General features: G+C 38.0%; 1 protein-coding gene across 1 annotated transcript; it reads left to right on the top strand.

Moving 5' to 3' along the window:
- Nucleotides 1–414: 414 nt before the first annotated feature.
- LOC106161096 (uncharacterized) lies at nucleotides 415–27,273 on the top strand. Its single transcript, XM_087007744.1, has 8 exons — nucleotides 415–809; nucleotides 971–1,335; nucleotides 1,617–1,900; nucleotides 2,110–2,394; nucleotides 23,132–23,520; nucleotides 25,737–26,120; nucleotides 26,359–26,665; nucleotides 26,875–27,273. Exons 1-8 carry the CDS (start codon nucleotides 415–417, stop codon nucleotides 27,271–27,273), a joined length of 2,808 nt encoding a protein of 935 aa, XP_086863870.1.

Here is a 27,273-nt window from a genome sequence, read left to right as displayed (position 1 = left end):
CTGTCAAGATCCGAGCGTTAGTAAAGATTCAGCAAAACTTATGATTAATATTTTAAAAGCCTTATGACAAAGGCCGTGTCAGTTAAACTGTTTTCACTCGTAGGAAACGCATATTATACATTGTTTTATGTATCCACAGATCTTGTACTTCTAAACTATTGGTACCTTTTGTAAGAAATTATTGGAGTGGAATTACGGTGGCTGGTACATGTCTCTTATAACTTGGCCGCGTTATAGCTCCTCCAAGTAATTCATTATTAATCTATTGGCTAGTAATTCTCAAATCGCATTTAACATTTTATACAAATTGGTACGCCGGGATTTCAAGGTGGGCAATCCATTGCTTCTTTGTGTGTGAGTTGAGGGTAAAATTAAAGATCTAGTATTCCCTCTGTTCTGTAGGCACATGACGTTATGGACAAACCAATGCCCTTGATCACAATATGTGGTGACGGACGCAAGTTTACCATCAACGAAGAAGCTAAAAAGTGCCTGCTGAACATAGACAAGCCGATGTCCGTAGTCGTCATCGTCAGCAAATACCACACGGGCAAGTCATATCTGATGAACAGGCTTTACGGCAAGAACTCTGGGTTCTACCTGGGCGGCACGGTCCAGTCTAAAACCAAAAAGATCTGGATCTGGGCCCAGCCCCGCCCAAGAAATAATAACATTAACACCGAGGGCCTCTATGATGTGAAAAACGGGGATTCGTCTTATGACAGTCAACTCTTCCCTCTGGCAGTTCTTCTTTGCTTGGTCTGCAACGATCAAGGAACCACTGAAGGCGATACCATCACAAAACTGCAGTATCCTTTAATACATGTATAAAAAGAACAATATGAAACAGCAAAGAAAAATTAACACATGTGCTTATTTCTGTATACTTGTTTTCAGCATATTGCCTTTTGTCTAATTCATGTAAATACATTCTGATACAAATCATATTTTCCTTGAATACCTTAAATAGCAGGTTGGTTGCAGAATTGGCAGAGCATATTAAAGGACAAATCGACAGCAGCGAGGAGACAAGAGAATCATTCAGCAAGTACTTTCCGCAATTCATATGGGTTGCACGTGACTTCGCCCTTCAGCTCAAAATCGACGGAAGAGCATGCAATCCTGACGAGTACCTTGAGCGTGCCTTGCAATTTAGAAAAGGCAAGAGCAGAACAATTTTTGACTCCAGCGCCAGGGAGTGTATCCGGAATTTCTTTCCCCAAAGAAATTGCTTTGTCCTTCAAAAACCACTCGAAGATGATGTGTTGCTGCGTCTATCTGTCTGTACTGACGCGGATGGTTTAAAAGTGCAGGGAAATCTGATAAATGGCAGAAGTATGTACTTCGTTCTTTATTTTGTTAATGTTGTCTATCTTTCTGTTTGACATTGTTGAGTTCATGCACGTGCAATAACATGTGTCATGTTACAGATTTTGCCATTATTAAATTATGCGTTTCATAGTTGTTTAATGATAATCCATGTTTTACAAGCAACATTAATTCCTGATCTTAAAGTGCAATATGTAAATAGATAAATACAGGTGTAGATTTCGCAAGGTGACTAATAATCTATTTGATGATAGTCTTGATCTAGTCATACTTTTGCTTTCAAATAGAGTACGCATCCGTTGCAGAAGCGTACGTGCAAGCCATCAACTCTGGTGCCGTACCATGTATTGGTACCGCGGTGGAGACCAAGATGCAGGTGGAATGCCAGATGGCCTTGGAGGAGAGTGTGAAACACTACAGAAAAACAATGGAGAACAACACTGTACCGAACGTGCCTCTTTTCCTACATGAGTTATCAAGCCTTCATGAGCAGGTCATTGGGGTAGCCCTCCGTGTTTACAAGGGTATAGCTGTACCTGACACTGAGGGAATTTTTCAAACGAAATTACAAGTAAGCATCTTGTAAAGAATAGAATTCAGAATGATACAACAGTGCACCAAAGTGAGTGTTATCAACGGCAAAAGAAATGCCCTTAATGCTTACCAAATAGAAGACGTTACCTGTTATGTGGTCAATAACAAAGGAAAGTTAACGACGTAAACATGTAACAGATGCCTAATATATCTTAACAGATAAAGTATGTACTTTTTATCCTGTAGGAGTCCCTGTTGTCACTCTATACGCAATTTGTGGAGCAGAACAAGAAAGTCTCAAGGAATAAGTGTAGAAAAGTTTTGCAAAACGCGTATGCCAATATTGCCAGCAAGATCCAGGCTGGTCACTACACAGGCGCAGGAGGGTACGAGGAGAACCAAGCGGACTATCAGAAAGTAAAAGAGATATACGCCAACACTAATAGGAAGGGTCCATGCGCTGACGAGGAACTGGCGCTGTTCAATGAAGACAAGAAAAATGAGGAGAAGGCAATTCTGGAAGCTGATAAGGTGGGGGTGAGCTTTTGATTGTATAGATTGAGAGTATAAATAATAGCAGAATATACCGGTAGGATAAATTTCCAAATTAAAAAACACAGAGATTCGGGCTTATAAACAACTTTATTCTAACATAACTAGTTCCTAAAGGTTTATGAGTACTTAAAATGAAAACCAATATATATATATATATATATATATATATATATATATATATATATATATATATATATATATATATCACAATCTTAATAACCGGATTATTTCAAGATATTCCAAGAGACAGTAATAGAAACTACCAATTACATCTGTGTTGTAATTGTCCCTTAACGAGAAACTCTATGTTGTAAAAAAAAAATCTCATTGGGTGGGAGGGAGGGATAGCAATAAAATTCGCTGGATATTAATGCATTCGAGAAAGTATCATGACGCACTGTACTGCTGCGTCGCTGCTTTCTCAAATGACCACCCTTCTTATTTGAAAAAAGGGGCCCGAGGTTTAAGGCTTGTTACTATTGGTCAACTGTCTTAATTAGTTACGCAACTGGATGATCATTGGACAGGCCATCTAGGTTGTTTTTCACGTGACTATGGGTCACTAAGAGCCAGGGGTTAAGTTAACTAGTAATTAATTCCAGATGGCTAATTCCCAATGACTAATGGTCACTACTGAGAGAAAAAGATGCTAGCCCCTCTCTCTGTGTTTTTTAAATACCCCTTTATACTAAGAAGGTAAATAAATGCGTGAAGCAGACACTTTAAATACGAACATATCGACATACATACATTTTACTGGTTGATTGAGGCTTCTTTACTTTTGTCGAAATTTTCAGCACTGAATCCGGGGCTCTCTGTTAGTTACGCTAATACTCAGTCTATAAGCTGTAACCCAGCAAACACGTCACGTTCAGATCACGTGACTGGCACGTTGCTACCACATTATAACGACATACAGGTAGCCACGGCTTAACCACGTGGTACCAACGTCACGTGATCGCTGGAACCCAGATAGCAAAGAGTGGTCGCGCCAACGTCGGCCCGACGACTTTGCCTCCGTCGGGCCAACGTTGGCAGACGACGTCGGTTCGAAGTCGGCGTGTCCGGCGGCCCGCCGTCGGCCCACCGGTGGTCTGCCACCCTTTTGCCAACGTCGCACCGACGCTGGGCCGACGTCATTATGGATAAACGGCGTTCAGCCGCTGTCATGCCGACAATTTGCCAACTTCGCACCAACGTCGGGCCAACATCGTTATGAGCTATTACTATCGGCGGTTAGCCGCTGTTATGCCGACCTTTTGCCGACGTCGCGCCAACGTCGGGCCAACGTTATTATCGATAACCGGCGGTCAACCACTATAATGCCGACCTTTTGCCGACGTCGCGCCAACGTTGGGCCAATGTCGTTATGAGCTATTACTATCGGCGGTTAGCCGCTGTTATGCCAACGGTGCCACCTTCTTGCCAACTTCGCGCCAACGTCGTTAACCATCGTTTTACCACCGTTATTCAAATAATGCCGTTCTTTAATTAGCCAATGTTATTATGGACTCTCCATGGTCAGCCAGCTATGACTCAATTGGCGAACGTTGGCAATAGGGTAGCAGCGGCGTTTCTTCGTAATAACCCTCTCACTGAAGTGAAAAAGTCCCGTTGGCCTAAAAGATAATAATAATAACAACGTGAATCATGTTTTGTGAAGAAACATCTTTATAAATCTGGGTGAGTTAATAACGATAATTCAATTAGTTATTGAAAATAAATATTATTACTGATGCATCTCTAAAGATCTACTTTACAGATGTCATATATAATCCAAGCTTTCGGTCCCTAGGCCTTCTTCAGAGACATTAAAAAAATGGTGAAGAAAAACTCCTGGGGTATGTGGCTTCGATGATGTGTTAAAGGCACGCGATGCTGCAAAAGCGTCCTAAACGCTAAACGTAACATATAAAAAATCAATATTCATTTAAGAAACTATTGTCCCTACTGAGTCCATTATTCAAGGTGTCTAGTGTTCTAATACATTTCTGTACGACGATCCGTTTTTGCCTAGTGTCGTTTCCTTTTAAGACGGTGACGGTGATGTCTTTAGCTGAGTGTTGTGTTGTCCCACAGGCACGAAGAGGTTTTTGTTGTTTATAGGGCAGCGGTGGTGTCTAATTCTGTCTTTTAATTTCTGCCTCGTTTCCCCGACGTACATTTGATGGCATTGTTAACATCATATCAAATAGATGACGCTCTGTGAGTCGCAAGATTTGCAGCATATCTTTGACTTCGACACTACGCTGGAAAGAAGTGACTGTGGCCTTAATTCCCACACGGGAATGATGATGATGACTAAGATTCATCTGAGGAACTCTGCTGCGGCGCCTGGGCTGCTTCTATCTCTGTGAAGAGAATAGAAAAAATATAAAAACTCACACTTAATCTAATAAAACATACAAAATTCACCGTTAATATCATATGTTATTTCACTGATATGCAAAATAAAAAACAGCTAAGAAGACAACTGAAACCAAGCTTAAGGAATCTAGCATGATACTGATCCACGTTTCTCTAACTATTATTTTTCTATTTGCGATGTGAAATGTTCTAAACTTTATGAGGTCAGGGACATACAGGTTAGTTTTGTACGCTCGATTTTGGCCGCAACGAATCAACAATCCATGTTTCTCTATCGTATTATTGAACCGTTGGTTTCAGTTGTCTTCTAATGACTTATTTCCTAGTTCGCATCCAATCCACCCGCGCTTATATGTAATGTTGCATATTGAAATGAAGTTGTTAATGTATACTTTGAAATGTAGACGAAATAATGTAATTATTTTCCAGGGAAGTGGTTACTCTGCTAAATATATTACCCTTCTTCTTCTCCAGCCTCCTCCTCCTACCCCCATCCCTGTCACTTACATATATTTTAAGAAGAAATATGTACTAAATTCCAGAAGAGAGTCGCAGGCAAGAAGTAGGCTAAATTAATTTCTTAGTTGTTTACTACTTAATCCATTGATAGGGATGATATAAGTTAAACTACTGCATCTTACCATGGCAATGACACACTGAAGCACTTTAACTATATACACACATACCTTTCAAGTGTATTTTCTTGTGAGGATTGACTGCTCAACACAGGCGACAAATAGGTAGTAATGCATGATGGAAGACTATAAGAGAAATATGAGATACATATTAAGTGTGGCTTTGTAATGTGCACAAAATGCCTTGTCTAATTATGAGCCTAAACCAAAAAAGAAACATTATTATATCATACCCTGTGGGTATTTGACTAAACATCTAGAAAAAAATCCAATTTAAACTTGCCCCCCCCCCCCCCTCCCTAAAAGAACCACCTCTGGATATTTTAGGTTAGCCTACTGAGGTCCATTTTTGAACAGAAAACCTGTAAAAATCTGAGTGGACATTATACCCCTTAATGCTAAACTCAGTTTGGAATGTATGCCATAAGGTTTATCCAGTGTTAAACCCATGCTGACATTATAAGTTTACATGTTAGTATCATGCGGCCTTGCTATATACCCCTATTATATAAGCATTTCAAATTCAACTAGAGAAAATATAAACAATATATACTCCTAAGTACAAAAAAGTACTAGAACGTTGCTCATTCACATTTATAAATTGTCTATACATGAAATGTGGTAATTGAAATGTCTTTCAAAGCATAAAAGAATTTGAGCGGGAAAATCTTTTTGGCCGCCGGAAACCCAACGCCGCCCCGACGTTGGTTCAAAGGTGGCATGCAGCGCGCCAACTGCCTGCAGCTACGACTAACAAATTATTGACAGATTTGCTTGTTTTCGATAATTCATCTACAACAAATAAACCTCCACCTATAGTACGAAAAACATAAACACTTTAAAGTAAATACTTACCTAACAATTTGGTGCAAAATACGGAAAATATGAAATAACCGTCAAGTGCACTTGCAACGATCTATGGCCGCTTAGTGTGGGTGACCTCGATTTGAAATTGGCCGCTTAGTGCAAATCGAGCACAGCTGGTGAGCCACCGTTATACCGACGTCGGGCCGACGGCGTGAAGCAGTCGTCGGCCCGACGTCGGGTCACCAGTAGTGGCCCGACGCACAGCTGATGAGCCACCGTTAAACCGACGTCGGGCCAACGGCGTGAAGCAGTCGTCGGCCCGACGTCGGGTCACTAGTAGTGGCCCGACGTCGGCCCGACAACGACTGCCGACCGCGACCGTGCCGACCAATGCCGACGTCGGCCCGACCGCTCATTGCTATCTGGGAAAGCTCTTTGCAGAAAGCAGAGCATTCTAATTGAGCAGGAATCAAGCAAAACCAGTGGGAGTGAAGATTTTTCAAAATTCGTAAAACATTCGGGAATACATTTCTAATTGACCTAAATTCTTGTGAGAATGCCGTTCGAATACTCAGAATGCCTTTGAATCCGCCTGGAATGATTCGTGCACACTTCTGCTGTATTAGCTTTCAATGCAGCTCGAATGTAGTTGGAAATCTAGGAATATGGATAACGCTGTCAGAATGCAGTCAGAATATTTAGAATACTCTTCGAATGCCGAACGAGTGTAGTTCGATTGCCGGCTGAAATAGGATTCGAGTTGCATTCCGGCTCATTCTAGCAGGATTTGAAGTGTCTTGCCATTTCGGTTCTCCCTCGAATGTTTCGAATACAGTCAGCATGCCCTAAGAATATTTAGAATGCAATCATATTGCAGTTAGAATTCACTTGAAATAACATTCGATATTTCTTCACCTAGAATCAAGGAGTTATAACAGAAGGAGATTACACGCGTGGGGGCGCAGCCCGGTTTACGGTCTCTCATTGGTCGGAATGAATAGAACCCAGAGAACAATGGGTGCTTATCTATGTTACGGTCTCGTTTAAATCTACTTTTGTCGGAATAGGTGCCTTCGTCTATCGTTTCGAGAGGACATAAACAGAAACGCAGTCAAAAGTTCGTTAAAATGAGAGAAGTACAATGTACTGAGTGCAGAGGATATAACGTTGGATAAGGTTGTCAAAATACAGGTAAGTGCCTTTACATGCCTAACTACACGAAATATGAAGATAAATTGCAACTTTTATGCCGTAGGGTCTCACTGTGTAAGTGTCCAGCTCAGCGTCGATCTCGCGAGGTGCTGTGTGGAGAATAAATATTGCACGAAAAATATTTCCCACTCATAACAAGTGCTTTTTTAATATAGCAGCAGATGAAGAAAGTTTGGTCTTTATACAGTTGCAATTGTTTAGTCATTTGTGACAATAGCATAGAATAAAACTTAGGTGCACTCTCAGTAGCCGGATATCAAGCAGATGCATAGGCCGCCATCTTGTTTATGTTTCGGAAAAAAATCACTCCAAAAGACATTTGCCCCCTACTATTTGATACTTGTGTCACGACAGTCATTAAATTTAACAAATTGGTATGTGTGCAATACATTTTCTTGAGCACTATTGTTTTTTTTTTCGATTTTATATGTGGTCTAGCTTGAATACGACAAGGGCCAATTTTCACGAGTCCAGATCAAAAAACTGTTACGCTTGTTACGACCAAGTTTTTTGCACTTTTTAAATGCGTGATTATAAAAGATTTTGGTGTGTTTAGATTCTTGAACATCTTGGTCGTGGTTTGGTATACTAGTATATTGCATGGATATTGCTCCAATACTTCTTGAAAAAAATAACTCGTTTTGTTCAGAATACCAATTTTTCACTTTAGTGATATGGGTAAATGCACCATTTTTGCCTGTACTGTTTTCGTGTTTAAAACTAAAACAAACTTAACATGACAGTTCGTCATCATTTTCTTCTCACCATGGTGGGTGGCTTTGGAGTGGTAACTTTGTTGTTAAAGTAAGATGCGGAGTTATTTTGACTGGAAAAGTTTTGCCTCCACCCAGCATATTCCATCATGGCGGTCTAACAGGAAGTTTGACTTCACAGTGTCTTTGGTATAATTATTTTAAACTTATTTAGTCTTCTTTTTACATATATATGTTTTAATTCATATTAAAGCTTTGAAAAAAGAACACATATGAATCCCGGTGTTTCTTAATTTAAAGTCTTAAGGTTTTAAGTTCACCTAGGCTCCACCAATTACTTTAGCTGTTATCTCACTACACATCTCCCTTTGAGTCAAGATGTGTAAGACGCACCTTATTGTGTAAGACACCTCTTTAATTAACGGGTAGTTGCTTCTCTACTGTAATTATACTTTACTACTTTGGCATGTTAGGTGGCAAGCTTGGATGTTTCAGTTCATTTTATGAAAGAAGCCATGCCTTGGTGGTTACAAAAGAATAGAACTCTATTAAGGTTTATTCATTACCTGAAAGTAAATATTTCATCTTGCAGTGTTGAAACAGAAATTCTCTCAAAATTGATAATGAATTTGACATGCATATCTAAACACTACTCAAGTTTTTTATTCTATTGTAGATATGGGAGAAGGCTGCATTGAATATATGAATTAAAAATTCATATTGAATATATTAATTAAAAACATCAATGAAAAAAGGAGGTCAGTGTGTCTAGGTAGTTACTTTTGTTGTAATGCCTACGATGCATTAAACATTCACTAACAACAGTACGCTTTTTAAATTTTTCACCAATTTCAAAATACAACAACCTTGGGCATTTTCCTTTTGGCAACCAGCCTCTCTGATATTCCCTTTTTGTCCTGTCAGAAGAGTAGGAACCAGGGCGGATTAAAATAGTTTCTTGTAATAAGTACAATTTCTTTCAATTTCTTGGGGTTATGAGCCTGTGATCATGAATCTTGATGTTCAATATAAATTTAGTTGTATATTGTTCATTTATGTGGTGAACATTATTTCAGTCAAGTTATAACAAGACACATTAAACTTAACTGCGTAATTAAATAATGTCTACGTGGATACTAGTAGTTCATAATGCTATTACTATGTTTTTTCTATCCTACAGGTTTCTCTGTTTTCTGAGTGCCATGGCATTGGCAAGGCAGAAGAAAAGGCCCTGAAGAAATTCTCACTTGAGTTGTCCTTATTTTGGGAAGAAACTGGATAAGACTGGCCAACAGAGACTGCATTAAATTAAAAGTGCTCCTTCATGACATTTTAAAATACTTTCAGTCACCTAACTGACTTTATACATTTCAAAAGTGGACATAAATTTTATGTTACTGTCATGTGGAAAAAAATTCAAAACCTATATATAATTTGTTGAGTGCCTTGATATAACAGTCTACCTGATTGCCAGTCTTTAAAGCAGTCACTTACTGGCCCATTTAATTTTTTCAGCTGTAACATGTACTCCAATTCATTTTATAAATGTTCTGACTTTTAAAAATCCCATGTTTTTGATCCTATTTGTAAGAATTAGCCACTTTATATTCTAGGTTTTTTTTTTCATTTGGCCCATAAGATTCTCAGACCTTGCTGGCCTGTGAGTGAAATAGTATCTGGCACAGATTGGTATCAGCAAGTCGGATAAAAAAGAATATAATTATTTCTATTTGCACGGTTGAAAAGATGCCAACATAGACTGCATAAAACTGGAAAACTGTAGCAACTTAATCATTCTTATGACTTTATTAATTACTGCTTATGTATAAAATTTTGTTTTTGGTTTTGTTCTTCTATTGATATAATAGAATGGTTTAACTCACAGATGCTACTATCATGATGCTTGAGTATAGAGTTGACTTAAAAGATATTTTAAGTTTATATAGTAAATAATGGTTTGAAATTCTATATTCTCATCTTTATTTGTTTCACTTTAAAGAGCTCAGTTAATACTAAAATTTCTGATATATTTTGTACATAAATATATTTAAGAATGAATAAAAATTAATCTTAATGTTAAGCAATGTGCACTTGTTTACCGACAAATATGAACAGTGTTAGTATGTGTCAAAATAATCCTGAAAAAAGGAAGATTTCCAAGATAAAGAAATTTATAACGAGTATTCAGTAAACTAACATGCCGTGGCATTGCCTCAACCTTTGGTTAAAAATTTACTTTAATGCATTATAATATTAAAATTATACTGAGAGAAAAAATACTTCACAGTAAGAAATTTAAAACCCAAAGTCACAAAGCTTAGGCACTAGCTGTCATAATGTTTATGTTTACGGGACCCAAGGGCTAGAGGGTCCATTCTCTTCCAGCACATCGTCCAAATAATTACCTGTGAAAAAAAATCGTCAGCATACAGCGCCGCTTTGACACTACTGATCTCGAATTCTAACGCGAAATAACGCATATGAAATTACCCGCACAAAAATGCAGTAGTATCGAAGTAGCAAAAAAGCATTAACGCAGTAGTGGTGTGGAGCATATTTGCACTAGAAATGCAGCATAGCCTACTCCAATTCTACTCCAAAAAGTACATAGGTTTGTACAGAGAGGAGCATTAATGCAGTAGATTAGCAGCATGATAGAAGCATGTTTCAAATATGCTAATTATCTCCCTTATCGAAGCAGATTTGAGGCATGTTTGCAGTATGATTGCATTAGTCTACTGCGCTGGAGTACCTACCGCGTTTTCGTGCGGGTAATCTCCAAGCTGAGGAGAACGACGCAGACGAAACCTTGAGACAGGAGGCCCCCCGTAGCTAGCTCCGCCCACCGTAACAGCGGACAATAGAGAGGCTTATGTGTAATCTCCTTCTGTTATAACTCCTTTCTAGAATGCACTTCGAAACTTTTGAACACTAGCGAAACAATCGGGCCGGCCACGAGAATGGGTAAAAATATTTGGAATTTTAGAATGCTCTTCGAATATCCAGGAACGTACAAAGAATTGTCTTTCCGACAGCATTCTTGCTCATTCCGCCTCTAGTGTGACCCTTGGCTTTAATTTTCAACCCCATAGAACTACTTATCACTTCACATTGCACGTGATCCAAGTCAGCTGAGCTAGAACATATATACAGCAGCTGATAAAAATGACAAAACAAGATCCCCTTGACCTTGTAGACTGTTCATGTTTCACACCATTACTCTTCATGCATTCATTACTATTATAAATTCCCTGTAGGGCTTGGTTTCGATATCATTAACCAAACCTCCAATAGTGAAAGTGACACACTAGAAATTAAGAGAGATTGAGAAAATACAATTTACCCTTCTATTTTATTGGATTTGTACATAATACAGTCACGTGGTGGTTTGAATGTCACAATGTAAGGCCACACTTTTTTATTTATATGGATGACATCCTCTGGGGACCCCAAAATCGGTGCGAGCGGGCGAAAAAAAAAAAACGGTCCAAAAAAAAAAAAAACTGCTTAAGAAAAGTCATGTTTTCAGTACACAGCTGGAAACACTAATTTACCACAGGAACATGTATCAAACTAACAACATGTCTTTATCCATGCTCTCAAAATATTAAAGCACTGTGAATAGGGCCTACTTCGTAGAAAGGTAAAAAGTCATGAATATATATGCTGCATATTACCAAATCTATTTAAGGTTATTTCATGCATTCTGCTGGTATAGCAATCAATAAAACAAATATCAAATAAACAGCGTGTCTTTATTTGTACTCTCAGAAAATTAAAGCATTGTAAACACATCACAGAATTGTTAAAAAAATGAAGCAAAGATAGGCCTATGCTTCCTACTAAAAAATCTAAAAAAGGTAATTTCGGTCGATGCCATTTTGTCTACTTCGACTCACACGTAGCAGCCAACTATCGGGTGGCCTGTCCGACCTTCAGTCCACCAAATACCACAACGCTCTTGTCGACCCTTTTTTAGCTACAACAAAAAAAAACTGGTATATGCTACTTTGAACAGAATGTCACTGAAATTTTCCGGGCGATGATCGCTGGTCGCGGCCAGCCTTTCGTATAATTGTAAAAGAGTGATATCTCCATGTCCAATATCAATGGCAAACCAATCCAAAACGACGGCCCCCGTTCTCTTTATGACTTTAATTGTCGTGTATTTTGAAATTAATGCTAGAGATGAATTTGACGGCAAAGCGGCCATATTTCCACGTGATGATAAAACGCATGCGCAGAAAGCTCATTTTCCGCACTCGGAACTACTCTGATGTCTCCGCAGTCGACAATGACAGTATGGAGCTTGCGGAATTAGCCGAGGATTGCCGATTGTTTTTTCCGACAAATTCAATAACAACGTTTGCGACAACTGACTTCCTTGTTTTTTTTTTTTTTTTTTTTTTTTTTTTTTTTTTTTTTTTTTTTGAGAACGGACGAAAATCGGTGCGCGCGCAGGATGTCATCCATAAAAATAAAAAAAGTGTGGCCTAATGGGGAGTAAATGCTTATCTTATCTTATGACCTTTGGAAATTTGAGCCTGCTGTCCTGCACGTAGTCCACTTATACATTGATACATGTAACAGCTAGTTGAATCTTGTGGGACTGCAGATCTGTTTGTAGACCATTTGGACATTGTTACTTGAAGCAGGTATTGAAGTTGTTTCATCTTATCATTTCATTTAGGGAGTATCTAAGCAGACATAGTGATATTAGATCAACGTTGAAAACAGGTTGGGGCGTTGATCTACCTAAATCCAACGTCGAATCAATGTAGATCTAGTCACATTAAAACTCTGTCACAATGTGAACTTGATTCAATGTTATATTTTGGATGTCGTGATGCTTGTCATGGATCGTAATTTTAAAATATTATTGAGTAGATGTATAGTCAGTATTATTGTACCACCAGCGTTAGCGCTGGCGGTACACATTGTTTTAGTCCCGTCCGGTCCGTTCCGCCGGCTCCGCCGCCATGTTACCGTTACCGCTTCTCCTCCTAGACGGTGAGGGCTTCCGTACCCATCTCTTGGATTTAGGTCACCTATAATCTCAACTCGTTCCACGTAAAATTTGGGCTTTGTCGGTATTGGGGTCTAGGTGTGGCACTCATTGCAATGCACCCTTGTCCAAAAATGGCAAAATTAAATGCTAATTATCTACCCTAAGGAGGGAATTATGGGAAAATTTTCTACAGACAGCTTTCCAAAAGTCATATGTGTAGATTTCAAACATGCCCTTAGATTTGACCTTTGACCTTTATTTAAAGGTCAAACGGACCAAAATTTTCAAAAAAAAAAAAAAAAAAAACGAAATTTTTTACGAAAAAAAATTATTTGCCCTGTTATTCAGACACCACACAGACTTAACCAATAATATTATTGGAAAGTGTTACCCTTTGGGTCATCTTTCATCTCCGTGAATTTGGGGTCAATCGGTGCATTTTCACGGGAGTAGCGGCCATAAGATACCGAAACTGAAAACTGTCGCTAATTCGGGAACCGTTAATGCTAGATACCCATTTTCTTTTGCATTTTGTAGAGCATGTAAGCCCAACACTGGAGGTGGTCTCCGTTTTTTGTATGCCATACGGTTTTCAAGTTATGCTGTATAAAAAAGTACATAGTGGTGGTGAAAGCAAAATGTGCAGTACGGTAATGGATAATAAATGAACTCTGGAAAAATAAAACATAAGGCTTGGCGAGGCAGACAACTTGTGGTAAAAAATGACATTATTTCATCAAATTTGAACAGCATTTGAACTTCAGAGCATCTCCCATTTCAAGAATTTTGACCAAAATGACCTTTTCTTTATTTTAATTATTTTTTTCTGGAGGAATTTTATGGCACATTATTGTAACTCCAAAATTATAATATTTAGTCCCTTATATCTCCAAAACTGGAAGAGATAGGTCCATAGTTACTATTGAAGTTGAATAGGAAGTCATATACTGGCAATATAAATGTGACCTTGAAATTGACCTTAAACCTACTTTTCATCATGAATTGAACTTTGCAAATTTTGGTTCCCTTTTATCTCCAAAACTGGCAGAGATAGGTCTATGGTTACTATTGACCTTGAATAGGAAGTCATATACTGGCAATCTAAATGTGACCTTGAAATTGACCTTTGACCTACTTTACACCATAAACTGAACTTTGCAAATTTTGTTCCCCTTTATCTCCAAAACTAGCAGAGATATGTCCATAGGTACTATTTAACTTGAATAGGAAGTCATACACTGGCAATCTAAATGTGACCTTGAAATTGACCTTTGACCTACTGTACACCTTAAACTGAACTTTTAAACTTTTTAATGCTTTTTTTTTTCAAAACTGGCAGAGATACGTCCATAGTTACTATTGAATTTGAATAAAAAGTCATACGAGGCAATTTACTGTGACCTTAAAATATACCTTTGACCTACTTTTAACCATGAACTGAACTTGGCAAATTTTGTTCCCTTTTATCTCCAAAACTAGCAGAGATAAGTCCATAGTTACTATTTAACTTGAATAGGAAGTCATATACTGGTAATCTTAATGCGACCTTGAAATTGACCTTTGACCTACTTTTCATCATGAATTGAACTTTGCAAATTTTGGTTCCCTTTTACCTCCAAAACTGGGAAAGATATGCCCATAGTTACTATTGAGCTTGAATAGAAAGTCATATACTGGCCATATAAATGTGACCTTGAAATTGACCTTAAACCTACTTTTCATCATGAATTAAACTTTGCAAATTGTGTTCCCTTTTATCTCCAAAACTGACAGAGATGGGTCCACAGTTACTATTGAACTTGAATAGGAAGTCATATACTGGCAATCTAAATGTGACCTTAAAATTGACCTTTGACCTACTTTTTACCATGAACTTAACTTTGCAAATTTTGGTTCCCTTTTATCTCCAAACTAGCAGAGATATGTCCATAGTTACTATTGAACTTGAATAGGAAGTCATATACTGGCAATCTAAATTTGACCTTGAAATTGACCTTTTGTATTTTTTTTTTTTTTTTTGCAAACTTTCAGAGCTCTTATTGATTGCATTTTATAGAGCTTGTCAAGCACTAGCTTGGTGATGGTGTCCCTTTTTGGAGGGGGGTCCATACGAATGCTCTTACTCCAGCTGGTGGTACAATATCTGGAGGCGGTATCGCCTCTCTGATCCTCTAGTTAATCATTAAAGACGTGATACGATGTTTAAATAAAGGCCTATATATGAAATAATGTGTTAATATGAATTTACGGCAGCTGCATGTGTATGTTGCCATGGGCTATAGTTAGAGCTAGCCTATTAACATTAATAGTAGTGCTGCATAATCCACCAGTCTTGCTTTACATTACAACATAAATTCACTACAGCGCTGCCAATATTGTGCGGTGCAAATTGTAGAATCTTCGGACTATCGGTACCGAAATAACCAGCACATGATGAAAACTTAAATAAACTATTATCCTGAATACCCTACATCATCCTGATGTTCTATTGTCCATTACTTCCGGAAAAGATTAAATAGACATCAGTGCTGTAACGAACTTTATCAGACAAAATATGAAAAACATTGCTTTAATGTAAAAGTGATAGGTGTCTATAGTGAACAAGCAAATTTCCATAACCTGTTTTTCAGAAATACATTCTAATAAACTTCCCCGCAAGGTCAACTTACACAAGGATGATTAAGACAAGCTGAAATGTGATTGAGTAAAGTTTATGATGTTGATAATTCACGGTTTCCTGTTATAGATAGATCGATAGACATAACAGGCTAAGGTGACCATGACTTCCTTATATATATATGCCCTGATAATAGACCTACTGTGCACCCGTGTCATGAATTAATGTGTGCAAACCAGAGTAGAACCAAACTCCAAATAATCCGGACAAATTCCGCCAAGCTTTTTTTTTTAAAGAAAACATTGGACAATATCCCACAAAACAGAATTATTATCCTTGTTGAAGGCAGCGGCGCCGCCTACAGGAGATAATTACAGTACGCGTTTTCAACGTTGATCCAATGTCACTATGCCCGCTGGGACTTTTCTTCCAGATATTCCCCGTTTATTTATTAATTTACTTATTTATTAATTTTTTTTTGAAGGAATGTCGATGTAAGCAATCCCTCTTGGCTACAAATTAAGTAACAAAACTTGGGGTCCGTGTTACAGAAAGTCCGCCCACCATATACATGTGGTTATAACGGTTAGTCTGACCTACATGTAAGTGGATTAAAACCTAGGGCGAAGCTTGCCTGTACACGTTACGTTACACTGGCTTGTTGGCTTCTTTGCCAAACAAAAATATGTGTACTATTTGAATGGAAATTTATTATATATTATATTATTATATAACATTACCATTTGGTACCGTTGAGAACTATGATTCTGCCAGTCAAAATTCTAATTTCAAGAGGGTATCAGAAATCGAATGGGGGTCCTGATCTCCCTTGCCATCCCTCTAAATCCGCCACTGTAAATATAAACATATAGTCTATCAATAAACACACAAATTCCTAGTATGACACAGTTGACCACGTGTGGATTTGATTGACGGTGCAGGTTTACATATATGGTGCATACCCGTAGATGAAGAGTTTTTTACTGTTGCTTTTGTACCATGGATCCAATCCAAGGCAAAACAAAAAATTAACTGTACATCTCATTTATCTGTTCGAAGGCTTTTACCACACCTTATATTCTTTTTTGTGAATTTTATCTCTTATATGCAACTATTTTTTTATGAAATAACGATCTGAAATAAAAAAAAAAAAGATGTCAAGATAAAAAAAAAAAGATGTCAAGTTGATAGTTTCAATTGATAGGCCTTTACTTTATCATGTTTCGTGATTATCTAGCTTGGTCGGTTAAGAAGATATACATGTATACCCCCCCCCTTTCCCACACTTATTTTAACCTGTAAGATTGGTAAGTCGGTATATAGTCTGACTCGGGAAATAAAATCTCACTATCTCTGGTTTCTATCAAGCTCGCTCAGAGCGTACGACAAACATATAGCTCCTCGGGCCAGGAAATCAGGAGAGGGGGAATAGAATGGAACATGTCTTCTCAATATTGAAATCTACATATTTTTGGTAATATCCTTTTTAACATTTACAAAAACTTTAAAATACCCTTTCTCGAATTAATATCATGTTCACACATTTCTGTAAATATCCTGAATTTAAATACTAATGTAAAATATCAGAGCCTTGATTTATGAGGAGAGAGGTTAAGGGCTTTAATTGTGCTCCTGCACCCCCTCCCTCTTTGTTGGGAGAATATCATGGCTTCTCAGAGTAGGGAATCTTTTACCTTATTCAGTTGTTTCAATTAAACATTTCCAAAATATTTTTCCATTTCATATTAAAGTAATTCAATAACCGGTAGCCAGTTACCCGGCAGATTGATTTAGTTATTATGATTAACATATATTTTATTAATATCAAACAATCTTTACTGTTTGCAGGTATACTTATTTGGAACCTAATAGTAATGGTGCAAAGAAGTCATGCTTGTAAAACCCTACAATATATTTTTTTCAAATATCAAATTTTATTAGATGTTTGTTTACAACATTATTAATAGAACCATATAATGATGCTGAATTGTTATAAAGATATGAAGGAAGCAGGGTGAGCATATATACTCGGGGTTTTGTAGGAGAGGGATATGTCTCGAGTTCAACTCACTGTCCTGTGACCTGAGATGCCGCATACATTACGTTGTGACCTGACCTGCCAAAAGTCTGCGCCTTCTTCTCACCTTTCGGATCTTCCACATTTAATTAATCAAGAAACATATACATGTAGTATCAATAGAGGTTGTCCGGGTTCTCAACGAGAAGACCACATTTCCCCGTGATTTTACGAGCTCGCCTTGAGGTGGGGTTAAAATATGGAGACCACAAGGAAGTAGAGCAGCGATTTCTTTACTTGAAAAATAGCTGAACTTCCAAAATTTTTGAGCTACAGGCTTGTTCTTTTTTCACTTTATAAAGAAAAAGTATTGATATAATATGTACGTACAACTGACGTGAGATTCATTTGCAACCTTTTTGTCACTTTATGGGAGTGGCAGGAGTGTTTTGCTTTCAATGAGATCAATGTTGAAAGTAGGTCCATGTACATTCTACAAGCATTGGACATTTGTAAATAAAATAATCCAGTGCTGTCAAGGGCTTAATTGCTTCATTTTTATGTTATCATAATTACTAAATTTAAATTTTGAACAACAAAAGCATCATAACTGCAACTTTTTCTTTATAAATGTTTTACTATTAAACTTTATTTTTAAAGAAGTAAAATAAAATCATTTGACATTTCATTTACTGATGGATTGCATATCAGAACATTTGACTTGCCTGCATCTTTGTTTTAATTTCACTAAATTTGTAGTAACTAGTTCAAAAAGCTCAAATTTGATCATAAAGTTAATTTTCTTCATTTATTTACTTATGAAAATGATGCTATAGAAACTAGTGGATAGCATTCACACAATGTAAGTTTTATTGTGATCAGATCTGACTTAAATGACAGGAAAGATGGCAAAAGAAAGTATTAAAATGGACAACATATAAGTTGAAATGTTCACAGAATCATTGCATTTTATTGACAGTTATACATAAATACAACAAATAAACACAACAACAAAGGCGAACTTGTATTTGTGATCCGAGTAAATGATATGAAAAACAGGTGTCATATAGTTATTAAAAAAGTCACTACAGTAACATAAAAATGATACTAGCAAGAAAAATTATTTTCTTCATTAAATTACTAGTGCAGTACAATACATAGGCATATATATTCATAAAACCAAATATTTCATTTTAAAGTAATAAAGAAAATGCCTGATACTGTAAGTGACACCCAGGCAAAAATGCCATCTGTTGATTCCTGATATAATTTTAGTCAACAACATAATAATTAAGGACATAAGAGATTAATATACACTGAGCAATCTTCAACATCTGATTATCCTGACCACATGATTCTCACAGTTCTTGCCTGGTTCAATAACATGTGCTGTGTCTGTCATGCTCTAAAATAAAAAATAATTAACTCACTTAGTTTTCTGAAATATATATCATTATGTGATAAACGTTGTTGTAAAATACCAACTCTAATTTCTATCTTACTTGCAATTATCATAACTGACCACCCGGCATGGAATGTTACAAACGCAACTGAACATTGTGTATACTTAATAGGTGTGGAAGGTTCACCAGTATTTCATAATCAAGTACACGTTATATGGAGACAGGAATGGTATAAGCAAATTTGTCTGATATAGTTACCAGGCCCGTAGCCAGGGGGGGGGGGGAGTTTGGGGGGTTCGAAAGAACCACCCTTTTTGCTGGGAAAAGATCCACTCTGGGTACAATTTGATCTATGTACTTGAGGATTTTATGGTAAAAGGTCCACTTTTTCAGAAAACGACCCCCCCCCCCCTCTAAAATTGCTGGCTACGGGCCTGGTTACCGTAAAAGACTATTAATCACAAGTACTAGGGCTGCATTACGTTAATAAACCATGGTGTCCTGTAAACTACACACACAAAACTTACTTATTAATATGTCCCTCGACCGTTGATGATACGGTCTATACGGTGATGCCATGAAGCCAGTGACGTGTCGGGTGCTAGTTGTTTGTAGTTGGTCCCTTTCTTCCTACAAAATACTGCGACCTGATCTGTACTTTAAATATGTCGGCACTTAGTCCTTTTAATCTGTTCAAGCCCAACTACTTCTCTTTCTTTACTTCACTTCTCTCGCCAGTCGTGTCTGTCATCCATGGTCATTTTCCTGGTTTTCTCGGTTAGGTTTTACTGCAATGCACCCTACGACACAACATTAGCAATTCGCCATTGCGTTGCTCTATCTCAAATTACATGACAACGCCAAAATTTACTCAATGCAATCCTATAACATAGACTTGTGCACAACCGCGAGAGAAGTTTCAATGGCAGATTTTAACCCCACCTCTCGTGAAATCTCGCTCCAATCCAGGTCTCGTTTGACGTCATCTGCTGCGCAGATGTTCAAAAAAGGCTATCTCGGATGTTCCCTATTACAAGTGCTCGGTTGGGGCGGAAGCATGAAGGGAATAAATAATTATAAGCAGTATCCTTGGGTCACTGTATACCCTGAGTGTCAGAGCAACGTAAAAGCTAGCTTGTTAAATATACCTTGTGATGGGGTTGCTTTTACCGGCATTGTTGATATGGGTTATATATGAAATCAAGATCAAGCTGGCAATACCAGAATCTAGAACCTAGGGTATGGGTCATAAGGTTATACTGTGCAATTTATCTCTTTTAATTTATGCTGTGAAATATCACCCAACTAACTGCTGATCTTGCGAATCAACCAAATGTTTGGGTTGCTTAACTGCAAGTAATTAACCCTCTCCCCTCCCACGAACGTCATATTGGCAGGTTTGCAAATAAAGACTTTACCGCAGAAAAAAGTTTGGGGCCCAAAAGATCGAGAGCCAGCTAAGGACACGTTTGGGGAACGTTTGTATACGTCATGATGTACATTTACAGGTGTAGGACCAGAGCAGAGCTTCTTGTAAACAAGAACCAAAGGACGTCGTCCGAATTTGGTTTGAAGACCAGAAAAGAGTCTTAATTAACACCCTTTTCGCACGGTATCTGAGAGAAGGTAGATGGTGGCAGTGTGAAATCGTACGGATTTTAGGCCATGTAATGTAGACATACTCGACATGGCCCGTTTACGATTTCAATAAAAAAATCGTACGAACGATTTCATCGCACGGCGCCCATGTAAATGTAATCTAGGCTAAGCTCCTTGAAAATTCTCTTTCCAGTCAGTGAGAACGCGGGCAGCATTGAAGCCAAAGTTAAACACTAATACTGGGTCTCACTTTGATGTAAGCTCTTTGAGAATTGAGGATTAATGATAGATATTGAGCCTTGCTGACAATTTTTGTTTTTCATACGCTTTGTGACTGCTTACTTTTCCTTTGTTTCGTCTGTGTCAGTCATGGATCCAACCAAGCTCTAGGAGACTCTTACATGCATCATTACAAGGTTTTCATTGCATTTAAATTAAGTCTTCAACACAGTTGGCCATGGCGGTTCTCTTCATTGGTCACTCTTTTGTTTCATAGGCTTCGTTCGTATCTCAACCAAGGTAGGGACAGGCGCATGGAGAAAGATTGGCACAGTATGGGTGGACTAGCTAGGTACGACTGGGATGCCCTTCGCCAGGTTCACCCCGCCTTGGGTCGAATTACCTTTCTGACTTAATCATTTCTCCGTTGGATGTAGGTAGGAGCATTGAGGACTTCGCTTGGAGCCTTCACGAGGAATTTGGCCTTTTTCATATCTCAGTGATCAAGTTGAACAACTTAATACTTTCTTTCAGATATCGCACAAAGACATCAGTTTATTACTTTTTGGAAGAATGTCGGTCTAAGCAATCCGTCGTAGGTACACATTACTGCAGACGGGGTCCATCCCAGCAGGCAAATTATGTTGTTTTAACGTTGAAACAACGTTGAACCATAACGTTGAGAAGACATTGAATAAACGTTGGATTTGAAAGTTGAGTCAACCTCAGATAACAACGTTGTATCAACGTCAGAAAACAATGTTATATCAACCCAATCCAGAGGGAAATTAGCCTGGATGTGTTTAGCAGTAGGACATGTTTGATGGCTAAATACATGTAGGGTATAAATTTATGGCCTTTAAGTTAAAATATCCAAGGTTTAGATTAATATATAGATATATATTGAGTTAAGATATATATATATATATATAACAAAGTCACAGTCACCTGAACCTATCTATAACAGGTTACCAAGAACTGTTAACTCCATCTCATTTACAGCAACTTAGTCATCCTAGTGTTAGCTGACCTTGCAAGGAATTCACTTTTACTTTAAAACCATTTTGTTATTGATAAATTTAGTTACAGTATTGATAAACAAAGTATCACGTTTTCATATTAATATTTTTAATTTAAATCCATAACTGCAAGGTTGTGTCATTGACCAAAATACAACGTTTAGTCAACGTCTCATTATGATGGTGTTTCCACGTGGCTGGATCAATGTTGATTTAACGTTGAATTTAGGTAGATCAACGGCAATTTAACGTATCAACCTGTTTTCAACGTTGATCCAACGCAACTATGCCTGCTGGGATCTGCCTGATGTCGGACAGTACATGCTGTACCGCAACGTGCGAGGCCCCATCATCAGGAGGGCACCCTGCCTTGTTGGCCTGTTTGCAGCCCCACAAATGAAAATATGTGCACTATGTGTTTGGATATTTATTATATATGCTTTTACATTACGTAATTTTAATTAATTCAACATACCTTAATGCTATATTACAACTTACCACTATTCTTTTACTAGAGGGACCTTTCAGTAAAAGGGGCCATAACCGGCCAAATTTCAAACACCATATTTGTGTCTGTACTTAACTAGAACTTATACTTTTGCTTGAGTTAATGAGGAGACACAAATATATTGTCGAGTCAATAAGATCGACTTGAACTAGTGCTACACATTGAGCACTACTCACCGATGCGACTGTATTGTAGTGCACCTGTCAAGATCGAGTGTTAGTCCAGATTTAGCAAAGGTTTAACAATTAAAAAGATTTAACTATTAAAAACCCTTATGGCAAGGTCCATGTTAGTTAAACTGTTTTCACTCGAGACGACTATTATAAACTGTTTGATCTTGTACTTCTAACCGATTGATAGATTTTGTAAGTAATTCTTGGAGTGCTCTGACGGTGGCTGTCTCCTACTACTTGGCCTCGTTCTCACTGCTCCAAGTGATTCATTCTTAATCTGTTGGTAAGTAATTCTCAGACTGCATTAAACATCATACACCAATTTGTACGCGGGGATTCCAAGGTGGGAATCCATTGCTTCATTGTATGTGAGTTAAGGGTAAAATTAAAGATCCACTATTCCTTTTGTTATGTAGGCACATTACGTTATGGTCAAACCTCTGCCCTTGATCACAAACTGTGGTGATGGACGCAAGTTTACCATCAACGAAGAAGCCAAAAAATGCCTGCTGAACATAGTAGCCATCGTCAGCAAATACCACACGGGCAAGTCGTATCTGATGAACAGGCTTTACGGCAAGAACTATGGATTCGACATAGGCAGCACGGTCCAGTCTAAAACCAAAAAGATCTGGAAATGGGCCCAGCCCCACCCCAGGGATAGTAACATTAACACCGAGGGCCTCTATGGTATGAAAAACGGGGATTCGTCTTATGACAGCCAACTCGGCCCTCTGGCAGTTCTCCTTTGCTTGGTCTACAACGATCAAGGAACCACTGAAGGCGATACCATCACAAAACTGCAGTATCCTTAATATACCTGTATAAAAAGATCAATATTAAACAGCAAAGAAAAAATAACACATATTGTATGCTTCATTCTGTATACTTGTTTTAAGCATATTGCCTTATTGTAATGAACCTCTTACATATGGGAATGTCCTAAACTTATATAATTTTGTACGCTTAATTCAAGCGTGGCTTGAAATAGGACATTACGTTTTAGATCCCGTATCTCTCCCCTATGTGTCTCAAGGTATCGCTTATATACTTATTTCTTATCTACCTGTATGACGCAGACTTAGGCTTCATTCACATGCAATGTCTATTTTCTAAATTCTATTTTCTATTTGCGGTATGTCTTATGATCACGGTCTGTGCCCTGAATATCCCGCGGCGTAATTACTGGCAGCGCGAGCCAGTTACTATAAGTTACTATAAGTAACTGGCTCGCGCTGCCAGTAATTACGCGGCGGGATATTCAGGGCACAGACCTTGATCATGAGATAGCGCGCATAGAAAATAGAATTTAGAAAATAGACAGTGCATGTGAATGAAGCCTTAAACTACCTATAATTGTATAATTGTTTTTGTCTGCAGCCTTTGACACAATAAACCACGAAATTTTGTTCAACAGACTAAAAAATCGTTTCGGTATAGATGGTATTGCATTGGCATGGTTCAAATCATACCTGACTGAGCGTGAACAATCAGTCTCAATAGGCACTCACAAATCACCGTCAACACCACTAACTTGTGGTGTACCACAAGGTTCTGTACTCGGCCCCATCCTGTTCACTCTCTACACGTCACCAATTGAGGACATTGTCTCTGAGTACGGTTTTAACCTTATGCTCTATGCAGACGACTCACAAATTTATATTGTTTGCGACAGGCCATCAGATGTAATACCATCTATCCAGAAATGTATTATTCAGTTGAGCCAATGGCTTAATGCCAATTCAGTTGTTTTCAATGATGGCAAAACAGAAGTAGTTCACTTTACTTCTCGTTTTTCTAAGGATGCGGAAAAACTAGAACTATTAGAAATTGGAAACAGTACAGTCACGGTAAAAGATGAGGTTAAAAACCTTGGAGTAATTTTTGATATTAGGTGCGATATGGCTGCCGACATCAGCAAAAAATGCAAAGCCGCTTTCTATGGTCTTAAAAAATTTCCAAACTATCCCACATCCTTGATAAAAGTCAAATGGAGAGGCTTGTCCATGCCTTTATAACTTCACATCTTGAAACAGTCTACTGTATGGTCTTCCTACCTATCAAATTGAAAAATTGCAATCTGTCCAAAATGCTGCAGCACGACTACTGACCAAAATCCCTCTCAGATCAAACATTTCACCCATTTTATTCGAACTACATTGGCTTCCTGTACGACAGAGAATTGTTTTTAAATTACTGTAGTTTGTTTTTAAATTCACTAGAGGTGAATGCCCCTCATATTTTAACTCGATGCTACATCCAAGTACACCCAGTCTCACCAGGTCTACCAGATCCACATCCACTCCTTGTTTTATCAGAAATGATAATAAAAAAACAACCAAAACCTACGGCCACAGGGCATTTTAAATTTCAGCACCAATTTTATGGAATCAATTACCCTCACACATTCGGACTATTGACAGTGTTGAGGTTTTTAAAAAAGATTTAAAAACATTCTTATTTGCACAGTATTTTAATTAATATCTTCTCATTTTATCAGAAAAAAAGTTTTATTGTTCAGACTATTACTATTTTAACCAGTTTTAATTATTTTAATTGTTTTTTTTTTTTTTTTTTTTTTTTTTTTTTTTTTTTTTTTTTTTTTACCTTAGCTTTTATTATATATATAATAAGTTGTAATCCTAATAATTTTACCTGTAAACAGCACTGAGACGCTAGTGTAGTGCGGTTTTAAGAAATAAATATTATTATTATTATTATTATTATAATTATACATGAGATTCTTAAACACAAGCCTCAATTTTTTTCATGTCGTTAGCTTACGGCCAACCTGGTCGAAGGCCTTCATCAGACTGACGTGAGAAGAGTTCACACTCACTGACCGCTAGGTGGTATAGCGGCCAGGACCCAGGACGCCGCATTACTCAAGAGCTATTACACCACAACGCGTTACATCATATGACTTCATACGATCTTTATGTCGGACTTGACATTATGTCTAATTTATGCAAATACAAATATGCTGATACAAATCATATTTTCCTTGAATACATTAAATAGCAGGTTGGTTGCAGAATTGGCAGAGCATATTAAAGGACAAATCGACAGCAGCGAGGAGACAAGAGAATCATTCAGCAAGTACTTTCCGCAATTCATGTGGGTTTTACGTGATTTCACCCTTCAGCTCAAAATCGACAGAAGAGCATGCAATCCTGACGAGTACCTTGAGCGTGCCTTGCAATTTAGAAAAGGCAAGAGCAGAACCATTTTTGACTCCAGCGCCAGGGAGTATATCCGGAATTTCTTTCCCCAAAGAAATTGCTTTGTCCTTCAAAAACCACTCGAAGATGAGGTGTCGCTGCGTGTATCTGTCTGTACTGACGCCGGTGGTTTAAAAGCGCAGGGAAATCTGATAAATGGCAGAAGTAACTCGTTCTTTATTTTGTAAATGTTATCTATCTTTCTGTTTATCATTGCTGAGTTCGTGCATGTGCAGTGAAATCTGTCAATGTTACAATATTTGCCATTATTAAATCATACGTTTCAAAGTTGTTTAGTGATAATCCATGTTTTACAATCAACATTAATTCCTGGTCTTAAAGTGCAATATGTAAACTAGATCAATACAGGGGTATATTTCGCCAGGTGACTAATAATCTATTTGATGATAGTCTTGATCTAGTCATACTTTTTTCTTTCAAATTGGGTACTTATCCTTGGCAGAAACGTACGTGGAAGCCATCAACTCTGGTGTCATGCCATGTATTGGTACCGCAGTGGAGACCATGAAGCAGGTGGAATGTCAAAGGGCTTTGGATGAAAGTGTAAGGAGCTACAGCACCATGATGGAGAAGGAAGCTCTCCCGAACATGCCCCTCTCGTTGAAGGAGCTGCCAAGTCTCCACGAGCAGGCAAATGAAGAAGCCGTCCGTGTTTACAAGGGTATAGCTGTATTTGACGCTGAAGGGAATTTTCAAAAGAAATTACAAGTAAGCATCTTGTCAAAATTAGAATTCAGAATGATATAACAGTGCACCAAAGTGAGTGTTATCAACGACAAATGAAATGCCCCTAATGCTAACCAAATAAAAGACGCTACTTGTTATGTGGTCAATAACAAAGGAAAGTTAACGATGTAAACATGTAACAGATGCCTAATATACCTTAACAGATAGAGTATGTACTTTGTACCCTGTAGGCGTACCTGTTGTCACTCTATACGCAATGTGTGGAGCAGAACAAGAAAGTCTCAAGGAATAAGTGTAGAAAAGTTTTGCAAAATGCATATTCCAATATTGCAAAGAAGATCCAGGCTGGTCACTACACAGGCGCAGTAGGGTACGAGAAGTACCAAGCGGACTATCGGAAAATAAAAGAGATATACGCCAACACAGAGAGGAAGGGCCCATGCGCTGACGAGGAACTGACACGGTTCAATGAAGCCAAGAAAAATGAGGGAAAGGCCATTCTGGAAGCTGACAAAGAGGCTCAGAGGTTTTGTGGCGCGGTCTGTACTGATGGTTTTACTGATGGTTTTGAAGTGCAGGGAAATACGATACACGGCAGAAGTACGTACCTCGTTCTTTATTATGTTTAA

Source organism: Lingula anatina, chromosome 3 (genome assembly GCF_051362555.1).
Source record: "Lingula anatina isolate TDL-2025a chromosome 3, LinAna3.0, whole genome shotgun sequence".
Lineage (NCBI taxonomy): Eukaryota > Metazoa > Brachiopoda > Lingulata > Lingulida > Lingulidae > Lingula > Lingula anatina.
Note: the sequence above shows the minus strand (reverse complement) of the source record. Positions and strands in the feature narration are given on the sequence as shown.